The following is a 23,367-nucleotide window of genomic DNA, read 5'->3' on the forward strand; positions in this document are numbered from 1 at the left end:
AGGAGACCTGAGTTCTGTTCTAGGAGGAAACGGCAACCCACTCCAGTATTCTTGCCTGGCAAATCCTATTCACAGAGGAGCCTGGCAGGCTACAATCCATGGGGTCACAAAAGAATCGGACACGACTGAATGACTGAGCACACACTCACACACAGTCAACACTTAGTTTCTCAGGCTTCTGGGTAGAAAGGTATTTTCTAGTTTTCCTACAGTAATCTCATCAATATTGTACAGGAGGCAATGACCAAAACCATCCCAAAGACAAAGAAATTCCAGAAAGCGAAGTGGTTGTATGAAGAGGACTTACAAATAGCTGAGAAAAGAAGAGAAGCAAAAGGCAAAGGAGAAAAGGAAAGATATATCCACCTGAACACAGAGTCCCAGAGAATAGCATGGAGAGATAAGAAAGCCTTCTTAAGTGAATAGTGCAAAGAAATAGAGGAAAACAATAGAATGAGAAAGGTTAAAGATCTCTTCAAGAAAAATGGAGATACCAAGGGAATATTTCGTGCAAAAATGGGCACAATAAAGGACAGAAATGGTATGGACATAACAGAAGCAGAAGATATTAAGAAGAGGTGGCAAGAATACACAGAAGAACTCTACAAAAAAAGTCTTAATGACCCAGATATCCATGATAGTGTGGTCACTTCCCTAAAGCCACCTCACTGGAAAAGACCCGGATGCTCGGAAGGATTGAGGGCAGGGCGAGAAGTGGGCGACAGAAGATGAGATGGTTGGATGGCATCACCAAGTCTGAGCAAATTCCAGGAGATAGTGAAAGACAAGGAAGACTTGCATGCTGCGGTTCATGGGTTTGCAAAGATTCAGACATGACTTAGTGACTGAACAAAAACAAGGAAGCCCCTTAAAGACTCAGCATCCAGGGTACCCTCTTTCTAACACAGGCTGAAATTCCAAACTCTCAAAAAAAAAAGGAGGAATTCAGCATGGATCATGTATAAAACATGTATAAAACAGTCTGGCCACATCGAACCACTCTTATCAGCTAGGGTAAGTGAGAACTCTCCTGAAATTCAAGTTCTAATTGCCAGCCTGAGGCCAGCCATATAAACAGTCTTTCCAAAGGATGGCAGTCAGGTCTGTTAATTTAATTCTGCAGAAAATCTAATGCATATTTCAAATTTAGCAAATTGTACGCCTTACTCTTTTCTGAGCCTTCTGTATGTCAGTAAATGGTAACTCATTCATCTTGTGACAAACAAAAACTCTGAAGGCACCAGGACTCCTTTTTTCTTCTCTCAACCTACATTCAACTATCAAGGTATAATGTTGACTCTACTTTTAAAATAAAGCCAAAGTCTAACTGCTTATCACCTTCATTGCCACAATCTTGAGGCTGCTATGGACTTCTGCCTGGATTATCAGAGTTGGCCAGTAGCTGCTGCTTCTTCCAGTCTTGCTCCTCTGTACTTCATTTCCTACATAGCTACTAGAGTGATTCCTATGAAACTGCAGTCTAATCATATCATTCTATGCTCACAGTCTTCCAAAGGTTTCCTTTCTAACATGAAATGAAAGCCTGTATCATCACATTCTCTGCGTGTGTGCTGAATGTCTCAGCTGTGTCCAGCTCGTTGCAGTCCCATGGACTGCAGCCTGCCAGGCTCCTCTGTCTATGGAATTCTCCAGGAAAGAGTACTGGAGTGGATTGCCAATTCCTATTCCGGAGATCTTCTTGACCCAGGAATCGAACCCGAGTTTCCTGCATCTCCTGTATTACAGACAGATTCTTTATTGCTGAACCACTGGGGAAGCTCCCCTCACATTCTGTAAGGCCCAGCTAAAAATCTTTTTAGCTGCCCAAACTCTCTGACCTCAACCTTTTTGTCTCCCCATCCCCACAATGTCTCTATTTTTTTTTAATTGGAATATACTTGCTTTACAAGGTTGTGTTGGTTTATGCTTTGCAGCAACACAAATCAGCTATAAGTACACATTTATTAACCTCCCTCTTGAGCTTCCCTCCCAGCGCCCAATCCCATCCCTCTAGCTCATCACAGAGCTGAGCTCCTTGTGCTAAACAGCGGCTTTGCACTAGCTGTCTATGTTACATATGAAGGTGAAAGTGAAAGTTAAGTCACTCAACCGAGTCCGACTCTCTGCGATCCCATGGACTATAGCCCACCAGGCTCCTCCATCCACGGGATTCTCCAGGCAAGAATACTGGAGTGGGTTGCCATTTCCTTCTCCAGGGGATCTTCCGAACCCAGGGATCGAACCCAGGTCTCCGGCATTGCAGGCAGACGCTTTAACCTCTGAGCCACCAGGGAAGCCACACATGTTACACAGGGTAGTGTGTATATCTGACCTCAGTCTTACCACTTTTCCTCTCAGCTTCCCTGCTCCACTCACTTGCCTCCTATGAGTCTTCAAAAATACCAAATATGCTGCTGCCTCATGGCTTTAGCCCTCTTTGTTCTTCCTATTTGCAACAGATATATCTCGGCTTCCTCCCTAACTTCATTCAGAACTGTGTTCAAGTTTCACCATTATAACCAATGTCTTCCCTAATCACCTCACAGAAAACAGCAACTTCCAGTCCCTCAGACCAGTATGCTGTGCCCCACTACCTCACCATACTGTTTTCCTTAGCAGTAATTACCTCTTAATAAAATTTATACTTATTCATTTATTGTTTATCTCTCCCTTCTAGGTGTCATCAGAGCAGGGACTTTTTGATTTTTGGTCAATCCCCATGGTCTACTTAGAACAGTTTGGCATATAGTAAGTGCTTAATAAATATGGGCGAAATATGTGCCTGGATGTGATTTGGGATCTGGCAACTCAGAATTAATTTTATTTTCATGAATTAAATTGTTCTTAAAAACTCCAACTTGAAAACATATTCAAAACAAAAAATATATAATAATTGGTTAATAAAAAAAACTTTCCTTGTACCCTTGGAGGCATACAATCAAAGACTCAGTGTTACTGTCTGCTCATGAATCCTTGCATATGGCCACTATTAGAAATAGAAATTACTTAGATAGTTTCTCTATGCTGCTGCTGCTAAGTTGCTTCAGTCGTGTTGGACTCTGTGCAACCCCAGAGATGGGAGCCCACCAGGTTCCCCAGTCCCTGGGATTCTCCAGGCAAGAACACTGGAGTGGGTTGCCATTTCCTTCTCCAAAGCATGAAAGTGAAAATTGAAAGTGAAGTCGCTCAGTCGTGTCCGACTCTTAGCGACCCCATGGACTGCAGCCTACCAGGCTCCTCCGTCCATGGGATTTTCCAGGCAAGAGTACTGAAGTGGGGTGCCATTGTGCATTATTATGTATTATTATTTGCTTGGCTGATAAAGTTCAATTCAAAAAGTCACTCAGTTGTGTCCAACTCTTTGCAACCCCATGGACTATAAAGTCTATGGAATTCTCCAGGCCAGAATACTGGAGTGGATAGCCGTTCCCTTCTCCAAGAGATCTTCCCAACCCAGGAATTGAACTCAATACAGGTCTCCTGTTCTACGGGTGGATTCTTTACCAGCTGAGCCACCAAGGAAGCCCACACATAAATACATGCATAAATATATTTATATAGTATTACCTTGGCTGATAAAGTTCAATTCCAAAAAGGTCACAGCAAAGAAAAATAGTAAAGGTATGTGTCATTTCATTTCCTAAACATATAAACTCAAGCCAGATTTCCCAGATTTGTGTTGTGACTCTTGTATTTTCTAGTTGTATGGTCTTAGGCAAATTACAGAGATTTCTTTGTTTCTACATTGTGCTAGTGGGTACAATATTACTTCCTACATTGTAGGATTGTTGTAAAGATTAGATTGGATAATTAATATAAAGATTTTAGAATAGTGCTTAATACATGGTTGTTTCAATAATTACTATATTATCATAATTCACATTCATATCACAAGCAAACTTAATGGAATGCTTGTATCTAAATAAAATCTGTAATATGAACCCACCCCACTCTTTTTTAGTACATTTTTAAAGTGAAACAGTAAACTTCCTTATCAAGTACTTGTGGGAAAGGGAAAAAAAAACAACTTCAACTTACTTCATTATGAGTGGGCTAGTGAAGGACAAAACATCAGCCAATACTTTGAATAACGCAACCTGAATCAGGGCAAACTTAAAAGTGTTCCACAATGCCCGGAGTAGAGATGGCTTCCTGGTGTGTGCCTCTTTATGAAAAGATGACTACATAATTAAAGAAAACAAAAACAATGAGAAAAGAGAACAGAACTAATCCATAAAATATACATAATCATAAAATTAGTAATGTACTCCAAAGATGAAAAAGCAACATGAAAGGAATAAGTTCAATTAAACTTGAAAACAAGGTCCCTGTTATTGGTATAGAATGGTACCAAACCACATGGTGTTATTCATACCATGTGGCATAAACAGGAAAGGAAACCATTTTTTAAATCACTGTTGTGGGTTTTGAAACTGTTTCACTAATACAGTTTTTATCTTCAAATTATATTTTCTTTTTGAGAAGTCTAAAGACTATATACATACATTGTATATATATTCATGTGTGTATGTATGTGTGTGTGCGTGAGGCTACATCTGAAGAGCCTACTCTTGCCCCCTGTAAGTCTTAGCCTTGGCCACTATATGACTTACTTTGACCAATAGATATGATGCTCTGAGATATGGAAACTATCTTTGCTACAATGGATGAGGAAGGATACTGGTGAGAAGCCCCAAATTATATACATATAACACACTTGCTCCTGAGCTTTAAACAGATGCTGAATAATTTGATGACAGAAATTAGCTTTAATAACAGCTAGTATTGTTAGGGAAATGACATGTTTTATAACATATTTAAGGGATTTTCCATATTAACAATAGTATCTCATATTTGGAACAAGTTATGCAGTTAAGTACTAAGGATTTAATAGTTACCTTTACTTTTTGCCTCTCTTGAGTCCTTAAAACTTCCTTCCTCCACTGTTTCTCAAAGATGGGACACACAATATAGGAGGAATCGCCTTCATTAAGTTCAAAAAGATCCTCTCTTTCCAAAGGTTTCTTATAGCCTAAAATAATTATTCTAAAAATGAAAGAGCAAGGAAAACAATTCATCAAAACCAACAATCGTTAAAACAAAACTGCATACATTCGTTTCACTTCTTGATTCATTTTATTGATCAGGTTGGACTCACTAGAATGTGTGTTCGAAAAATCACACAACTCTATCCTGAAGTTCAACAATATATAATAATCCTTTGTAGCTTTTAAAAGGGCTGTTTAGATATCCAATTATTCAGTGAAAACACTAATTGCATTTACTCACCTCATATTGGAGACACCCACCTACTCTATTTCCCTTTACTGTTGTTTAGTTGCTTCAGTCATGTCCAACTCGTTTGCAACCCCATGGACTGTAGCTCACCAGGCTCCTCTGTCCATGGAATTTCCCAGGCCAGAATCCTGAAGTGGGTTTCCATTTCCTTCTCCAGGGAATTCTTCAGACCCAGGGACTGAACGGCATCTTCTGCATTGGCAGGCTGATTCTTTACCACTGCTGCTGCTGCTGCTGCTGCTAAGTTGCTTCAGTCATGTCCAACTCTCTGCGACCCCATAGACGGCAGCCCACCAGGCTCCCCCGTCCCTGGGATTCTCCAGGCAAGAACACTGGAGTGGGTTGCCATTTCCTTCTCCAATGCATGAAAGTGAAAAGTGAAAGTGAAGTCGCTCAGTCGTGTCCGACTCTTAGTGACCCCATGAACTGCAGCCCACCAGGCTCCTCCATCCGTGGGATTTTCCAGGCAAGAGTACTGGAGTGGGGTGCCATTGCCTGTACCACTGAGCCACCAGCAAAACCCACTCTTACCTCCCTTGCTGCTGCTCCTGCTGCTGCGTCGCTTCAGTCGTGTCCGACTCTGTGTGACCCCATAGATGGCAGCCCACCAGGCTCTCCTGTCCCTGGGATTCTCCAGGCAAGAACACTGGAATGGGTTGCCATTTTCTTCTCCACTTACCTCCCTTACTGGAACTTAAATAGCTAATATTCACAGTAAGATATTCACGCCAAAACCCACATTTGATTTTTAAGCTTGTGTGAAAATAGAAATGAATCTGTCCTCTGCTGGGACTATATAGACCCTTTGACACTTGACTTCACAGAGTGTCCAAGTGGAGGACCTGTATCTGCTGCATAAACTTGGGTCTTGGTCACATATGACCTACTTGACCAATAGAACATGAGTCATTATCACAGAGCCGCTTTGGAGCTGAAGCCTTAAGATACTGTCAGCCTCTTAGTACTTCCACATTTCTTCACTCAAAGAGCTTGCTCCAGAGTACATTGTGAGTAATTATGCAAGAACAATAGGTCTAAACTGGGCTTGTCCCAGGAGAACTAAAGTGCATGGTCTAGTTATACCACAGACGTTATTGTTGCAGACAATGATTTATATTTACCTTACATCCCTTCCTTCTGCCTCATCATCTTCCTACTGACTAGAATTTGATATTTATTCAGTTGAAAATCTCTTGAACTCAGAGTAAGTCCATATTCCAACCATAGAGTTATGAACTATGATTGGTCTAAATCAGTCCCTGTAGTTCAGTTCAGTTGCTCAGTCATGTCCGACTCTTTTCGACCCCTGGACTACAGCACGCCAGGCCTCCCTGTCCATCACCAACTCCCAGCATTTACCCAAGCTCATGTTCATTGAGTTGGTGATGCCATCCAACCATCTCATCCTCTGTCATCCCCTTATCTTCCCACCTTCAATCTTTCCCAGCATCAGGGTCTTTTCCAATGAGTCAGCTCTTGGCATTAGGTGACCAAAGTATTAGAGTTTCAGCTTCAACATCAGTCCTTTCAATGAATATTCAGGACTGATTTCCTTTAGGATGGACTGGCTGGATCTCCTTACAGTCCAAGGGACTCTCAAGAGTCTTCTCCAATACCAATTGAAGTTCTTCTCCAATTGATGTTCAAAACCACCAATTCTTCGGCGCTCAGCTTTCTTTACACTCCAACTCTCACATCCATACATGACCACTGGAAAAACCATAGCCTTGACTGGACGGACCTTTGTTAGCAAAGTAATGTGTCCCTGTAATCTCATTACTATTTGCTTGACATTAATAAGTCAGTTAAGGCTGTGGCTCAGACTGAAGAATCTGCCTGCAATGTGGGAGACCTGGGTTCAATCCCTGGGTTGGGAAGATCCCCTAGAAAAGGGAATGGCTACCACTCCAGTATTCTTGCCTGGAGAATTCCATGAACAGAGCCTATAATCCATGGGGTCGTAAAGAGTCGGACATGACTGCGTAACTAATATTTTCACTTCAAAGCTAAAATATCTATTAAAAAAATCTACTGAAGAGACCTCTCTATTTCAAAAGACGACACAAAACAGGGAGTCCCCTGATGTCCTAGTGGTTAGGATTCCAGGCTTTCACTACTGTGACCAGGTTCAACCCCTGATGGGGGAACTGAGATTCCCACCAGCCTCACAAAAAATTTTAAAAGTAAAAAGAAAAGGAGACACAAAACTTCAAAAGGAGAAAAATGTTTGCCTCCCTTTTCCTAAGCTTTTCTCCTTCCTCCCTGTACTGAAGACATGGTGGTCTGAAATGGAGAAGCCATCTTTGCCACCAAGGGTGAATAGCCAAATACTAAGGATGGAGTGGAAAGGTAGAAGAAGCCTGGATAGAAGAAGCAGGGTCAAGGCTGGTGTATTACCCAATAACATAAAAAAGTTTTTTTTAATCTATCTGTTTAAGCTATTATTATTTGAGTATTCCGTTATGTGAAGCACTCCTGAGTCATATAGTTGAGATACACTCCGTTTTGAGCCTGATGACATGACTTGTTCAGTGAGAAATTAAACTTCCATTTAAACCCGGGCCTTCTGACTCTATAGATTCAGTTCTTTTCATTATAAAGTATATTAGTCCAAGTGACCATAACAAAGTATTACACTGCCCCAAACTGGAACTGCTTTCATTGTCATTGTTACTGAACAATCTGAATTGATTGACCCCAGAATGGATTTAAATCCCATGGTAACCAGTCTCCACGGGATTCAATTTCACTTTTATTACACACTACCTAATATCATATTACAATTCATATTTAACAAAAAAGCTTAAATGTACTAAGAAAGGACCTTTTGTAATCATGTTTCTGTTGGCTCAATATGCTGGACATTTTTCTGCAGTGCACTTTTAAAAACATATTAAGCAATAAACTACTTCAATGTCATATTAACTTATTCTATCCCATTCCACAAAATAAATATTCGTTTTCAAAATAAGATTGCATTGATTTTCACAAAAGCATTTTTAATAACATTTACTGCCTCAGCATTTTGAGGTAGAACTATGCAAAACTCAGCAGTTTTGGTTCATGGGGATAAGTGACCCCTGGCTTTCATGCTGAGTCTCCAAATAAAGAACCATCTAAAAGTGACACTTAAGCCGAATTGACTGTGGTGTACTTGGGCTCAGCTGTGACTTCCTTTTACCAGGTGTGTGCTTCTTCCACCTCTTTTGCTCTCTTCTGTGTCTAACTTTTACACATATGAATCCAGGAGAAGAGGAAGTGGTGCTTCTTTAAATCAATTCATAAAGCAGCTTTGGGGAAGCTTCTTGGACCAATAGTTGACCCTCCCAACAATGAAATGCACCAGATCCTACAAACTTGTGGACTTTAGTCCTTAAGCAATAATAAAGGTACATACAAGCATCTTGGTTTTTTATAGACTGATATACTTTTTTCAAAGGACAACTCTCTAAAGCATATAGAGCAATCATTTTTATTGGCTGTTAAACAGCAGGAACTCTAGGGACTGGTCACAGGTTTTTAAACGTGATATACACCAGTACTTACTTACCCAAAGGCATACAATGTCATTAAATGTAATATTTCCACTGTATATTCATTTTTGTTATGTTAGAGAGAATCTTGAGTGTATTTAACATTAACAAGTGTGCATAATATCTTATCCAACTGATAGTAATGGTAGTAGACCAGTGGCAGTTGGCTAACAGGGTGAGATGAAATATACATTTTGCAGATGAGTAATAATCGAAATACTTGGAAAGTATAGATATATGGCAGCACCGTCAATTTCATTATTGCTGTGCTGTGTGTGCTAAGTCACTTCAGTCGTGTCTTTTTTGCGACCCTATGGACTGCAGCCCATCAGGCTGCTCTGTCCAGGAGAGTCTGCAGGCAAGAATACTGGAATGGGTAGCCATTCCCTTCTCCAGGGGATAACTTTCTGACCCAGGGATTGAACCTGGGTCTCCCATATTGCAGGCAGATTCTTTACCATCTGAGCCACCAGGGAAGCCCTTATTATTGCTAATCATCTGTTTAAACATTTCTGGAAAGGGGTAATTATGTAATGGGAAAAGGCAAGGTGTCAGTTGGTACAAAAATCTTAGGATGAGACAAAGTCAGGTAATGTACAAATTTTACTAATACATGAGGAAAAGGTAGGACAGATTGAATAGTGTATCCCCAGTTAAAATAATTCAATTGTGAACTATAAAAATTTTAACTAGATTTTTCCATGTATGTCAAGGGGATCATTCTATGACCATGATTATTATACACTGATGACAGATTATATTTGCTAATAAAACCTTCATAATTATTAATCATCAACATGATTTAGACAGCTACTGCCTTAGGAATTAAGGCTCATAAGCATATAATTTCCTAATCATTTGCATCATCTGAGCACATTTTAAATCAAATTATTCATATAATTAGGGGAGCTTGAATTTGGCCTAGGAAATAATTTCTGACTTCATTCTGTAACTCAAAGAACAGATCTGAGAACACAATTAACCAGTGTCTTGAAAGAGACATTCTCTTAACAATAGCTATGATTCAGCTGCAATTGTTTCAGCACCAGATAAGCAACCACATTAGTTTAATGCCAATGATAGCTTCAGATAATGCATGCCATGAAAATATTTCCTATCTAGTTCCGACATGTGAGAGTTAAACAGAAAATAAATGAGATATTAAAAAAGTATAACTTATTGGTTGTTTGATCTAAAATATAGACTTCAAGATATTGAGTTGCTATATTTTAAATTCTGCTGTTTTATTTGATATTAAATTTAATTTCAGCTTCATACTCCATGCCTCCTAAAATTGTGTTTGTAATATTTAACATAAATGCATATTGTTTTCATTTGTCAAAATGCATATAGTTTGATAATAAAAGTTTTTAAAGTACATTTACTTAAAATTATTTGCATCATTTAAATTCTGTTAGCTTGTGACTTAAAAACGACAGTCTGAAAATTTTAAAGCCAGTGTAGACATCACTCTTATTCTCAATTCATGGATGAGACAGAACTCAGGTTTGAAAAACATATCTAAACATACACAAATTTGAAAAACCAAAATCATTAACTGTAAATAGTCCACATTTACATAGTTTCCATTTAAACTTTATTTTTTCTAGTGCATAATTTAATATAGCATATTGTCATAAAATTTCTGCAATCCTCTTTAAGTGATTCATAGATTTGTATAACTTAGAATTTTTGTCATAATTCAACATCTGCCCAATTATTTGCTTATCAAGTATATCAGTTTTCTACTTCAACAACTTTTATAAAGATCACCAATAATTTTTACGTTGCCAAATTCAATGGAGAGTGTTCATTTCTTACTTTAATTTTCAGTATTTGGTCCTATTGGTCACTTAACTTTTTTTCCTTTTTTGACAGTTTCCCTAGTTTCCAATCACACTGTTTCTTTGGTTTGTCTGTTACATTCTGAATACTTAGCTTCCTTTGTAGACTCTCCCTCCTCTTACTGTTTAAATACTGAGGATTCCCAATACACTGCTTGTTAAATAGATTCTCCTACTTGATTTCAATGACGTTCATGACTACAGATCTACAGTCATTGAGCCTCAAATCCACAACTGTAAGCCTAAGATCTACATCTCCAACACGTGTAAGTTTTTTTTTTAATGGGGATGAGTCAGGCACCAGAAATTGAAACTTTGCTAAACTGAATTCACAAATTTTCACAATATCTGAAACTCTCAGTTATCTGACCCAGAAACCCAACGTTATTCAACGCTTTCCCCAGTTCTTCAATCTCCTCTTCCAATCAACTCTTTCTCTTAAATGTATTCCTTCCTGTTCATCATCTTTATCATTATTATGGTTCAGGTGGTAATCATAAATCTACCAAGATATCCAAAGAGCCTCCTAACCAGTCTCTCTCCATTTTCATCTCTTACATGTATCCACAGAATTGAACAGGTGATTTTCTGAAGTGCAAATCATATGTCACTCTCTGTTTAAAATCCTTCAGGGGCTTCTCACTATCTTCAGGATATCCTAGAGAACTCTTACTGATCTGTCCTTTCAACCTGATCTCTTGACATACCAATGTGGAAGGGTCAGTTCTCCCCTACCTCCATGATTTGTATATGGTGTTTGCTCAACTGGGAATGCCACTTTGGCTCACCCCTATACTTTTTAAATGTTGGGTTAAGGCATTAATCACTTGTGAAACATTCCCAATTGTGCAGACTTGGTTAAATGACATTTCTGAAAATTGTGTTTCTCCATCATGCTTAGACTGCCTTTTTGTGTAATTGATAGTGTACTTTTTAATCTTTTTAATTCTATTATGAATTCCTGGAAGACAAGATCTAGATCATTTATCTCTGCATTTTTAAAGGTTAGCATAATGTAGGACATCTAGCATGCAAAAAACTTTTTTTTTAAAGCATTCATCTACTCTTAAAAACACATTGGGTTAGCCAAAAAGTTCATTCGGATTTTTCCATACTATCTTACAGAAAAATCCAAATGAACTTTTTGCCTAACCTAATATTTGTAGATCAAATTGGGCAATTTTGTTTCTACCAACTATAGAGCAAGGGGCATTAAGTTAGAATGATACATTTAGTTTCACATTATCATAAACTTTCTGTTATAGGAGAAAACATAAAGTTGTTGAATGTATAAAATTAGAAAAAATGAACTCTTCTCATTCAATATGATTTAATTCTTGTGTTAAAGCCCTCATCACATATTATAAATTATTCTGTAAGATAAACCACATTATATGCCTTACAAAATGATGTCTGTGTGTTTTAATAGGAGTATAAATAATTATAAATGAGAAACTTTTCAGCAAAAAGCACAATAGGTGGCTCAGATGGTAAGGAATCTGCCTGCAAGGCCAGAGACCTGGGTTTGATCCCTGGGTCAGGAAATCCTCTGAAGAAGGAAATGGCAACCCACTCCAATATTCTTGCTATTTCCTTCTCCAGAGGATTTCCTGATTCAGGGATCAAATCCAGGTCTCCTGCATTGCAGGTAGATTCCTTACCATCTGAGCAACCCACTGCAGTATTTTTGAGTTTCCCTTGTAGCTCAGTCAATAAAGAATCTGGCTGCAATGCAGGAGACCTGGGTTTGAGTCCTGGGTCGGGAAGATTCCCTGGAGAAGGAAATGGCAACCCATTCCAGTATTCTTGCCTGGAGAATCCCATGGACAGAGAAGCCTGGTAGGTTCTCAGTCCATGGGGATCACAAGAGTTGGACATGACTTAGAGACTAAACCACCACCACTGGTATTCTTGCCTGGAGAATTCTATGGATAGAGGAACCTGGTGAGATACAGTCCATGGGGTCGCAAGAGTCACACACGACTGAGTGACTAATGCTGCACTACATAGATAAGTATAAATGAGAGCATTTCCAGTAAAAAGTAAAATAACAAAACAGAACAAAGAAAGCTTGAAATGTGAACTCAAACTCACTTCTAACATCAGGTCAGTCTGCTCCTCCTACCTAGGTACCTCCTACTTGGATATCAAGCCTACCTGGCTTCCCTCTCCTTGAGCCTCAAATGTCCTCTCTGTAAATGCCTATCTCATAGGGGAAAATTACATGAAATAAAATATATAAAATGGGTAAAAGTAAATAGCAGATACATGATGATTAAACATATATGTGTATATACACGTCTGCTGCTGCTGCTTAGTCGCTTCAGATGTGTCCAATTGTGTGTGGCCCCATGGACTGTAGCCCACCAGGCTCCTCTGTCCATGCAATTCTCCAGTCAAGAGTACTAGAGTGGGTTGCTATGCCCTCCTCCAGGAGATCTTCCCAACCCAGGGATTGAACCCAGGTCTCTTGCACTGCAGGCAGATTCTATACCACTATACCACTGAGCCACCAGGGAAGCCCCATGTATATGTACATATATATGCATATGTATAAAATATGTATATGTATATGTATATGTTGGAGAAGGCAATGGCACCCCACTCCAATACTCTTGCCTGGAAAATCCCATGGACGGAGGAGACTGGTAGGCTGCAGTCCATGGAGTCACTAAGAGTCCGACACGACTGAGCAACTTCACTTTCACTTTTCACTTTCATGCATTGGAGAAGGAAATGGCAACCCACTCCAGTGTTCTTGCCTGGAGACTCCCAGGGATGGGGCAGCCTGCTGGGCTGCCGTCTATGGGGTCGCACAGAGTTGGACACGACTAAAGCGACTTAGCAGATGTATATGTATATGTTCATTTTCACTTCCTAGTGCTAACAGAGATAGAAATAGTATAAATGGGCAGCCATATTGCAGGAGTATTAACAGTCGTATCTGTGGACCTAATTTGTATGTTACTATTTGTGATATTTTTGGAATAAATCACATGAGAAGAAAACCTTTGCAAAGTTATTTTGTAAAAATATACATGCTTAGATTAAAGGAATAACATGTAAATGTCATTTCACTCAGAATTTTCTCAATGTGTTACACTACAGATAAATTAGTAAAATTCTTACCTACTAAACCAGGAATAGGTCATCTTACTGAAGAATGAAGCACTTTTCTCTGGACTGCATCTCTAAAATAAATAAATAAATAACAGCTAGTGTATGAAGAAAATGCCTTTATTTTACATTTGAAATATCTTTGTCAGCAAGTGGAAAGTAAACATGAAATAATTTATATTTCAGCTATGTTGATAACATAATCTTTAATTAATACAATTATATCCTTGGACAATGCATTAGAGGAAAATTAAGATTTCTTCTAATATTATGGCTTTTACATAGCAAGAAACCATGTAGAAAAGGAAAACTATTCCTAAATTTCCTATTATTTCTTCTTTTTCTCTCTGTGCCTCTCTATATATGAATAACCACACATGTATATATATATAGCCTCTCAAACTAAAATGACTGTGTATATATGTATGTATATACATGCATATATAAATACATAATTTAGCTTACATATATGCACAATAAAAGCTAAATTTAAAATATTTGCTAAGTGAAAAACAGTTTTATCTTTCTTCTGATAAGTAGGAAAACAATAGACTATAATAGGCATTTGGTTTACTCACTTCTGTGTAAATGTTTAATTACATAATTTGTATAAATGCATATATACATACATAATTATATATTATCACAATTATATATTATTTGGGAAGATTTATAGTATTTCCATAATTCTCTTTCCATTGACCTGATAAATTTGACCAAAAGAAGAGGGGTTTAAAAGAGAAGGTCTCAGAGGCAATATTCTTACATTTTTTTAAGGTCAGCATCAATCTCTATTTTTACAAAGTTACACTAACCACAAAATTAAATTTCATTGTTAGAAACTGTCCCATATTTAACAATTTTGCATTAATCCTCTCTAATCCAGTTCTGATTTCATATTTACAAACTGTTTACCACATTAAAAAAAATTCTTATTCTAGAAGAATGAAACAATATTTCATCCTGAACAGCAAAATATTCTTGGAGTAGGAAATGGCAACCTACTCCCGTATCCTTGCCTGGGAAATCCCATGGACAGAGGAGCTTGGTGGGCTACAGTCCATGGGGTCACAAAAAGTCAGAGAAGACTTAGCGACTAAAGAATCCACCTGCAATGCAGGAGACCCCAGATTGATTCCTGGGTTGGGAAGAGCCACTGGAGAAGAGATAGGCTACTCACTCCAGTATTCTTGGACTTCCCTGTTGGCTCAGACAGTAAAGAATCCATCTGCAATGTTGGAGACCTGGATCCGATCCTTGGGTTTGAAAGATCCCCTGGAGAAGGGAACAGCTACCCACTCCAGTATTCTTGCCTGGAGAATTCCATGGACAGAGGAACCTGGCAGGCCACAGTCAATGGGGTTGCAAAATGTGGGAGACAACTGAGAGATTTTCATTTTTCACAGCAAAATATCCTGATTCAAGATAAGAAAGCACTCACTCCAAATCTGTTCTCTGAGTTATAGCAAATGATACACTATAAATCATTGCATATATATGTGTGTGTGTGTATATATATATACATATATATATGAAGAAGGAAATGACAACCCACTCCAGCATTCTTGCTTGGAAAATCCCATGGACAGAGGAGCCTGGCAGGTTATAATCCATGGGATCGAAAAGAGTCAGATACAACTTATCAACTAAACAACAACTATATATATATATATAGAGTTGACCCTTGAAGAACATGGTTTGAACTGCATGGGTCCACTTATATTTGGACTTTTTTTTCTTACCACACAATCATGGATTGGTTGAACCCATGGATGAGGAACTTTAGAAACGGAGGAACCACATATGTGGAATGAGCACGTGTGTGTGCTCAGTCGTGTCTGGTTCTTTGCAACCCCATGGACTGTAGCCCTCTAGGCTCCTCTGTCCATGAGACTTCCCTGGAAAGAATACTGAAGTGGGTTGACATTTCTTTATCCAGGGAACTTCCTGACCCAGGGACCAAACCTGCATCTCCTGTGTCTCTTGCACTGACAGACGAATTCTTTACCACTGAGACACCTGGGAATCCCACATACGTGAAAGGCTGACTATAAATTACATGCAGATTTTTTAGTTTGAGGAGATTTGGCACCTTTAACCTCTGTTATTCAAGGGTCAACTGTATTTTAACAAATTGCTATATATCCTTACACTGTTGTTTCAAGAAATAAATGCTATGACAAATGTAAAACATTTATCACACGGTGGCCCAAAACAACCATGCCAAGAAGTGAACGATGATGTTGTCATAAATCTTGCTATCAAACACATTATTTGGAAAATTAGTACATATATCAGTGAGGAGAATGTGTGAAAACTCTCTGATTAACTCAGTGGTCACATTTTATTTTATAGGGAGTTGCCAATTTGATAATTGGTCACCAATGTGAAGATCATATTCACATAAAAAATACACATATTTCTGTGCCCAAATGCAAATGGCTGCAAATACTTTGCAGCTTTTCCCATCCAGAGACTGATTCTATTTCCCACTCCTTGAATCTGGGCTAGCATTGTTTCTTCTTTTGATTATGAGAATGCAACAGGAGTGATGTTAAGAGAACTCCAACTCTAAACTTCAAAAGGCTTGCTATGCTTGGAACCCTGAGTGCACCATGTGACTGAGCCCAAGCTAGCCTCCTGAAGGGAGGCTACATGGAGTAGAAATGACTTCTCATCTGACAGCCCATCATCCTGACCAACAGCTTGAAGACTGCCCAACATATGAGGACATTGGTCTTACATTATCCAGCCACCAGCCAACTCTCCAGCTGACAGTACATGTCTGAAAGAGCTCAGCAGAGATTGGCCAAGCTAACCAATTGAGGCCATGATCCAGCTGGGCCAGGGAATCATCAGCTAAATAAAAGAATTTCAGGGCCAAAGTCTTGCAGAGTTAGTAGACAAGGTTACTTTAGCAGGCCAAGGACTGGGTATTTGACATCTGCTCTAGGTCCACTTTTCATGTGAAAGCATCTTATACAAGGTTGTTTGAGTACTCTGGTAAATAAACAGCCTCATTAGATGAAGGCCAGGCATCTTATACTGAAGTTATTACAGTGAATTCCAAGCATATTTACCTTCCAGAAGAAGTATCAGGCAGGCAAAATATCTAGTAGAGGTAATTAAATCTTACCAAGTACCAGGCTGGGAGGGATTGGGGGCAGGAGGAGAAGGGGACGACAGAGGATGAGACGGCTGGATGGCATCACTGACTCAATGGATGTGAGTCTGAATGAACTCCGGGAGTTAGTGATGGACAAGGAGGCCTGGCGTGCTGTGATTCACAGGGTCGCAAAGAGTCGGACACGACTGAGCGACTGAACTGAACTGAACTGAACTGAAGTACCAAGAATGTACACATAGCTTCTCAGTAAATAACTACTGAATTCATAGCATGGGTCTCACTGAGTATATTATCAACATATTGCTGCAAAGCAACATCTGTGTTGAAAACAAGGGTATGACAATTCTGTGAGTTTCCTTCAGTGTTTGAATTCACTCCCATCCTCTCCACTGGACATTCTGTAGTCCTTGCAACTCACCTGTTCTCGCTGACACCACTTCCTCTGCAGACCTGATATCAAATGATTTCTCACTTCTTTCATCTTCCCAAGCCTATTAAAGGCTTTTGTTTTCTAAAAAGCCTGTTTTCTTTTTATTATCTTTGTACTTATCTAGCACTGGGTATATACTAGGCATCCTGTAATATTAATGTCGTGCTGCTGGCTGTGCTAAGTCACTTAAGTCATGTCTGACTCTGTGCCACCCCATGGACTGTAGCCCACCAGGCTCTTCTGTCCATGGGATTCTCCAGGCAAGAATACTGGAGTGGGTTGCCATTCCCTCCTCCAGGAGGTCTTATGGGCAATTTTCATTTGAATGGTGATCCTGTTATTTTTGTATTGTGATGGAGGAGCAGGAAGGTTAGCCCACAGCATAACCTGGGTCCAGGATTTAATGAAACATGTTGCTGGCGATCTTCTTTGCGTTCAACCTTTAGATGTAGCCTCCTGAGGATGTGGTTTGTGTGACTGCTACTGTTAATAATATCTAATAACCCCTAACTTCAGGAACTTCCTTTGTGGGTATTAGAGAATGATCCTGGGAAGAGTGAAGGAAGATATGGAAAAATGCCTATACAGGAAGTCTTACAGAGAAGGAAAACCATCTAGAAAGCAAAAGGGATTTATGCTTTTTAGAACTTAGGCTTTCCAATCGCTTATTATGTGTCAGATTCTGTTGTAAATACATGTATTATTAGATATAATGTGTCTTAGTGGTGGGAATATCTTTGTCAACCCAATTTTACAGAAGAGAAAACAAAGGCCCAGAGTTTAAAAAATAAACTTGGCCAAGGTCCTCCAACCGAGAAGCATAAGACATTGAACTGAACCCAGTAACTTCATTCTATTTTTAAGTCATAATTCTACACCCTCAGCTCTACCCGTTATGTGCTGTTACTGTCTGCTGCTACTTAGAAACCCCTTTCTTCTTGTCCACTTCCTTGTACTTCACTTCTGCTGGCTAAATCTTATTTGTGCTTGGATCATCTGGAGGATGTATTACCATTAGTGATTCCTCTCCTCCCATCCCTACCTCCAAGTCTCAATTTCTTGTTCTGGGTTACCAAGGCAAACTCAACAAATTCCTTACGTGAGATGTAAAGGCTCTTCAGACTTGTCCTCCCTGAACTTACCCTCACTCTTACCTGACTATCCAATAATTTGCCTACAGGTACTTTTTCCTTCCAAACTTATCTTCTCTGGAGGGTAGAAAATACTATGCTTCAGTTCAGTTCAGTTCAATCGCTCAGTCATGTCCAACTCTTTGCAACCCCATGGACTGTAGCACGCCAGGCCTCCTTGTCCATCATCAGTTCCCGGAGTTTACTCAAACTCATGTTCATTGAGTTGGTGATGCCATCCAACCATCTCATCCTCTGTCATCCCCTTCTCTTCTTGCCTTCAATCTTTCCCAGCATCAGGGTCTTTTCCAGTCAGTCAGTTCTTCACATCAGGTGGCCAAAGTATTGGAGTTTCAGCTTCAACATCAGTCCTTCCAATGAATATTCAGGACTGATTTCCTTTAGGATGGACTGGTTGGATCTTCTTGCAGTCCAAGGGACTCTCAAGAGTCTTCTCCAACACCACAATTCAAAAGCATCAATTCTTCAGTGCTCAGCTTTCTTTATAGTCCAACTCTCACATCCATACATGACTACTTGAAAAACCACAGCTGTGACTAGATGGACCTTTATTAGCAAATTAATGTCTCTGCTCTTTAATATTTAATATTTCCAGGGTCCAGCTCATAAAATGTTTTACATGAATAAATATGTGAATGAATTAATGCTAATCACCACCAATAAAATTTTTAAGAGGTTTTCTATTTATACGTCACTATGCCAGCCCTAGAAACTCAATCAGAAAGTCATGTTCTTGGCTTATAGATTAGGCTGGGATTTTTATCTGAGCTCTACTATGCCAAAAATATAGTCTAAGTAGTAAAATATAACCATACAAGGTTTTCAACATGCCTGAAAGCCATCAACTTAAAAAAACAAAAAAACTTGGTGTCATAGAAGTAACAAACAGAAAATGCTATTTAAATTAGTATTTTCAATCTTTTCTAAATGGATTCTTGGTCCAAAAAGCTATTGACGTTGAGTAACACCTGATGCAAAGACCTGACTCATTTGAAAAGACCCTGATGTTGGCAAAGATTGAAGGCAGGAGGAGAAGGGGATGACAGAGGATGAGATGGCTGGATGGCATCACTGACTCAATAGACATGAGTTTGGGTAAACTCTGGGAGTTGGTGATAGACAGGGGGGCCTGGCATGCTGCGGTTCATGGGGTCGCAAAGAGTTGGACAGGACTGAGCGACTGAACTGAATTGAATAGCCAAGGAAATAAACATAGTTGGAATCTTAAAGGAAGAGTCCACTTGAATTTGGAGTGAAGAAATTGTTTGAGTTTATAATTTCCCACCACACCTGTTTGTAGTTCACTGCCTTTGGCCACCTTTGAGGTTAGACTGATGATGTTAAACCAGTTTGCCTGACTAAGCCTGACATGTCTCAAGTTAAACAAACAAACAAACCGAAAGGTATATTGTCCTAGTGGAGCTCTTGCACATTTTAAGGGACTTATTCAATTCCTATACTTTATAGATTTAAAAAGAGTACATATAATTTGTCCTACTTTTAAAGAAACTTATAGTTTCATATGTAATTAATAGACTCTTATTTATTTGACACTTTAAGTTACTAACAAAAGCCAGGATGAGAACAAGATCCTCTGAATCTGAAATTTTTTTTCTTCCTTTTTAAGTACTACAGATCTAAGTGTGTTAGGCCTATTTCTAAGACCTATCTTGTGTAGTGATGAGAAGTAAAACAAGTAAGATATTTTTAGGAAATCGGACTTCCCAGGTGGGGCTAGTGGTAAAGAACCAGCCTGCCAATGTAGGAGATGCAAGAGAGGTGGGTTCCATCCCTGGGTCGGGAAGCTCCCTTGGAGAAGGAAATGGCAACCCACTCCAGTATTCTTGCCTGGAGAATTCCATGGACAGAGGAGCCTTGCAGGTTACAGTCTATGGGGTCTCAAAGAGTCAGAGGACACGGCTGAAGCGGCTTAGTACACACGCCGGCATACAACAGCAGAGTTCACGGCGCATGACTTCCACTGTAGAAGAAGCACGCGTTACCACAGCGTGGGGGTAGGGATAGGGTGCCCGGGGGAGCAAGGCACAGTCAAATGTCCGCAGTTTCTGGGTTTGCTCCAGGCCTCGGGTTCTCAATATCATGTCAGTTGACGGAGTTTATTTACCCCGGGTCTCTTCCTGGGGTTTTACTGGGCTCTACCACTGGTTGTAGAATTCCATCCCACCCTCTACTCCTGCAGCGGAAGCCAGGTCCATTCATTCTTTTCTCAAATGCTTGTTTCTGTTTACAGGGGGGGCCACTTATCCCTGCAAAGATGCCTCTTTCTCTCCTCCAGCAGCCACCTTGACTGAGATCTTGCTCGGTGAAGTTTCACACCATCCCATGGACAGATCTTAGCTCTTAAGACTGTGTGTGTGTGTGTGTGTGTGTGTGTGTGTCTGTGTGTCTGTGTGTGTATGTTTGACTACTACGTATACAGGCATCTAAGACATCAGTTCATGTTTCAGGGTCTGCACAGTCAGCTCTCCCCACTCCCCTTCGTCCCCAGATTGGCCGGAAAACCGCCCCGCCTCTCCCACCTCCACCAAAGAGCTTTACCTGCGCCTCGGTGACCCGCTGGTAGAAGCCGCTCGCGCCCCATCTCCCCAGGATGGAAAACATGGTCCACGCGGACTCCCGACGACGGGAAGCGGAGAAAGGTCCGGGCTGTCAGCTCTGTTTCTGGGGGGACTGTCAATCGGCGTCTGTGAGGTGGAAGGACGCGAGCGCCCTGCCCGGGCGTGTCGGCAGTCGCCCAGCCCTTCCCAGCCCTTCCCGCCCCCGCGCCTGGGAGGCGGCTGGAAAGAGGGAGGGGCCCGGTGGGAAGTGGGACCTTCCTTAGAATCCAAATAACTCTGCCTTTTGGGGGACTTGTACTGCACTCAGTAATTCTCACTCCTCAGTTTCCAGGGTTGCACTGTTAGAAAATGTGTCCCTTTATAATAGAAACTCAATGCTCTTTCCTCCCTGGGGTGACATTTATGTGTTTGCAAGCAGAATGTTAATATCTGTCCCGTATAGAAAACTGTTAAGGAGAACAGGTGTCAGTAGAATTTTACAGAGAGAATTTAACTGCAAGGGCTTTAAGATTAGAAAATTAAAAAAAAAAAAAAAAACTAATGAAATACTTCTCATAGTATTAAGAAACAATGACAGTATAGAGAATCTTAATTTTACTTTTCAAATTAATCATAAGGCTATGTAATAAATGGAGTAACTTCGTAGTAACTAAGGTTAGCAAAGAACTAAGTGAAATATGATACATGACATATAAAGGGGGATATGAAAATTAAGGATAGCATTTTGACATTTAATAAATACTCATGGATCATGAACCTTGTGTAAAGAAGTATTAGTTTATGCAACAAATCCCTTTCCATGAGATGTGTCATTGGTCTAATGAAATATTTTGTTTCGATTAACTTGGAGCTTGAAATAACAGAAGAGGGACTAACTTTAAGAATTCTGTATAATGGAGATAAGGATAAGGAAATGTGATAATTTTACAAGAGTGGGTATTATGTTTCAGAACCAAGAAATATTCTGTCTGATTCTTGAAATTAATGTTAGAAGTAGAAGAAAGAATTGAGTATTTAGAGAAAGAAAAAAAAAAACAAAAACAGCATCCTGGAAAAAGTGGTTCAAAGATGTTATGTAGGGGGAGTTTTAGCCTGCCCACAGAGTGAATCTACAACAGTGTCTACGTAAGACATAGACCAAATGATACCTCATGGAGTTACAGTGCTGGGGAATGTTTAGAACACCATTTTTGTGGCTTTCTTCCTGTCTTCAGACTGTATTTGTCACACCCCATGCAAAGAGGAAGTTGTAGATTTCACTGTAAATGTGTCTGTGAAGAACTGAAGTCAAAGTTCAGGATTTAGAAATCTTGTTTCACATCTTCCAGGACTTTTCAACAAATTCACCTATCACTCTGGGGACATCTTTTACTCATCAGCCTCAGCCTGAGGGACCCTTTCCCCATCTACACTTTTAAACTTTTTATTCTTTGGATTCTAATCAGAAAAATCACCCTCTTCTTAAAGAGATAGCTCCTGGTTTTCAGCTACAAGGAAAGAAGGAACTTGAACCTGTACCACAGAGGGGGAAGACAAGAAAAGCAAGGCCTAGAACTAGATCAGGCTTCAGGCTCAACATTTTCTTCCCTCCTGTTGGAATTAATTCCTTCAGGAAAGGGTAGTTCTAACAATGGGAAACAGACAGATTTCCATGAATACTCAGCTCTTTAAAGTGACCCAGCTCCTGGGTTGGTGGGGAAAGAGGAATCCCTAAGGTAGTGGAATAGATAAAGTTAGAAAGGGCTTTAAGGTGTGTTGGGGAACTGGAGTGCTGGAGCCCCTACCAAAAGGGATTGAGGGAAACATCTCTGGGTGCCCCACAAAATTACATTTTAATGTCAAGTTTCTGCAGGAGGAGATACAAGATAAGACGGTGATAATTAAAGGGAAGGCATGGGGTTTTTTGTTTGGTTTTGTTTTATGAAAGAAATTACAGTTTTTATTGCTTCAATGTTTAATTAAGGAAAACTCAATGAAACATTCTAATTTGTCTAAGGAACAGAAAATGTTAAATAAAATGGCCCTGGCATAAATAAAACCTTCCCACAAAATTAGCATTCTGATTAACTGCATTCTCATGCTAGCTGAATTGGGAAATAAACATTTCCTTTTCCAGCAAAAAGAAGACTAGAGAGAAGGAGAATATAAGGGCTTAGGGATTTAGTAATGAGGGTGGCATATTTTAACATCACAAAATTCAATTTTTTTAGGTTGTCAGAAAGATTCATTATTAGAGTTCTTATCCTTCCAGGGATTTTGCTCTACTTCCTACCTTCTGCAGGCACTGT

The 23,367-nt window shown here is 39.7% G+C and overlaps 1 protein-coding gene across 3 annotated transcripts in view; it reads right to left on the minus strand.

The window, feature by feature from the left end:
• The window catches only part of LOC102270159 (multidrug resistance-associated protein 1), a 97,244-nt gene extending 75,996 nt beyond the window's left edge, over positions 1–21,248 (minus strand). For 2 of the 3 annotated variants that reach the window (XM_070367724.1, XM_070367706.1), the window contains exons 1-4: positions 21,060–21,248; positions 13,805–13,866; positions 4,899–5,046; positions 4,039–4,181 (exon numbers count right to left, since the gene is read on the minus strand). In XM_070367724.1, the coding sequence (XP_070223825.1) occupies positions 4,039–4,181; positions 4,899–5,046; positions 13,805–13,866; positions 21,060–21,122 (416 nt within the window). In that variant the 5' untranslated portion in view covers positions 21,123–21,248. Of the gene's footprint in view, positions 1–4,038; positions 4,182–4,898; positions 5,047–13,804; positions 13,867–14,972; positions 15,132–21,059 lie in introns of all 3 variants that reach the window. The other variant, XM_070367715.1, reaches the window with a different exon arrangement.
• Positions 21,249–23,367: the final 2,119 nt, after the last annotated feature.

This window comes from Bos mutus, chromosome 1 (assembly GCF_027580195.1).
Source record: "Bos mutus isolate GX-2022 chromosome 1, NWIPB_WYAK_1.1, whole genome shotgun sequence".
NCBI classification, from domain to species: Eukaryota; Metazoa; Chordata; class Mammalia; order Artiodactyla; family Bovidae; genus Bos; species Bos mutus.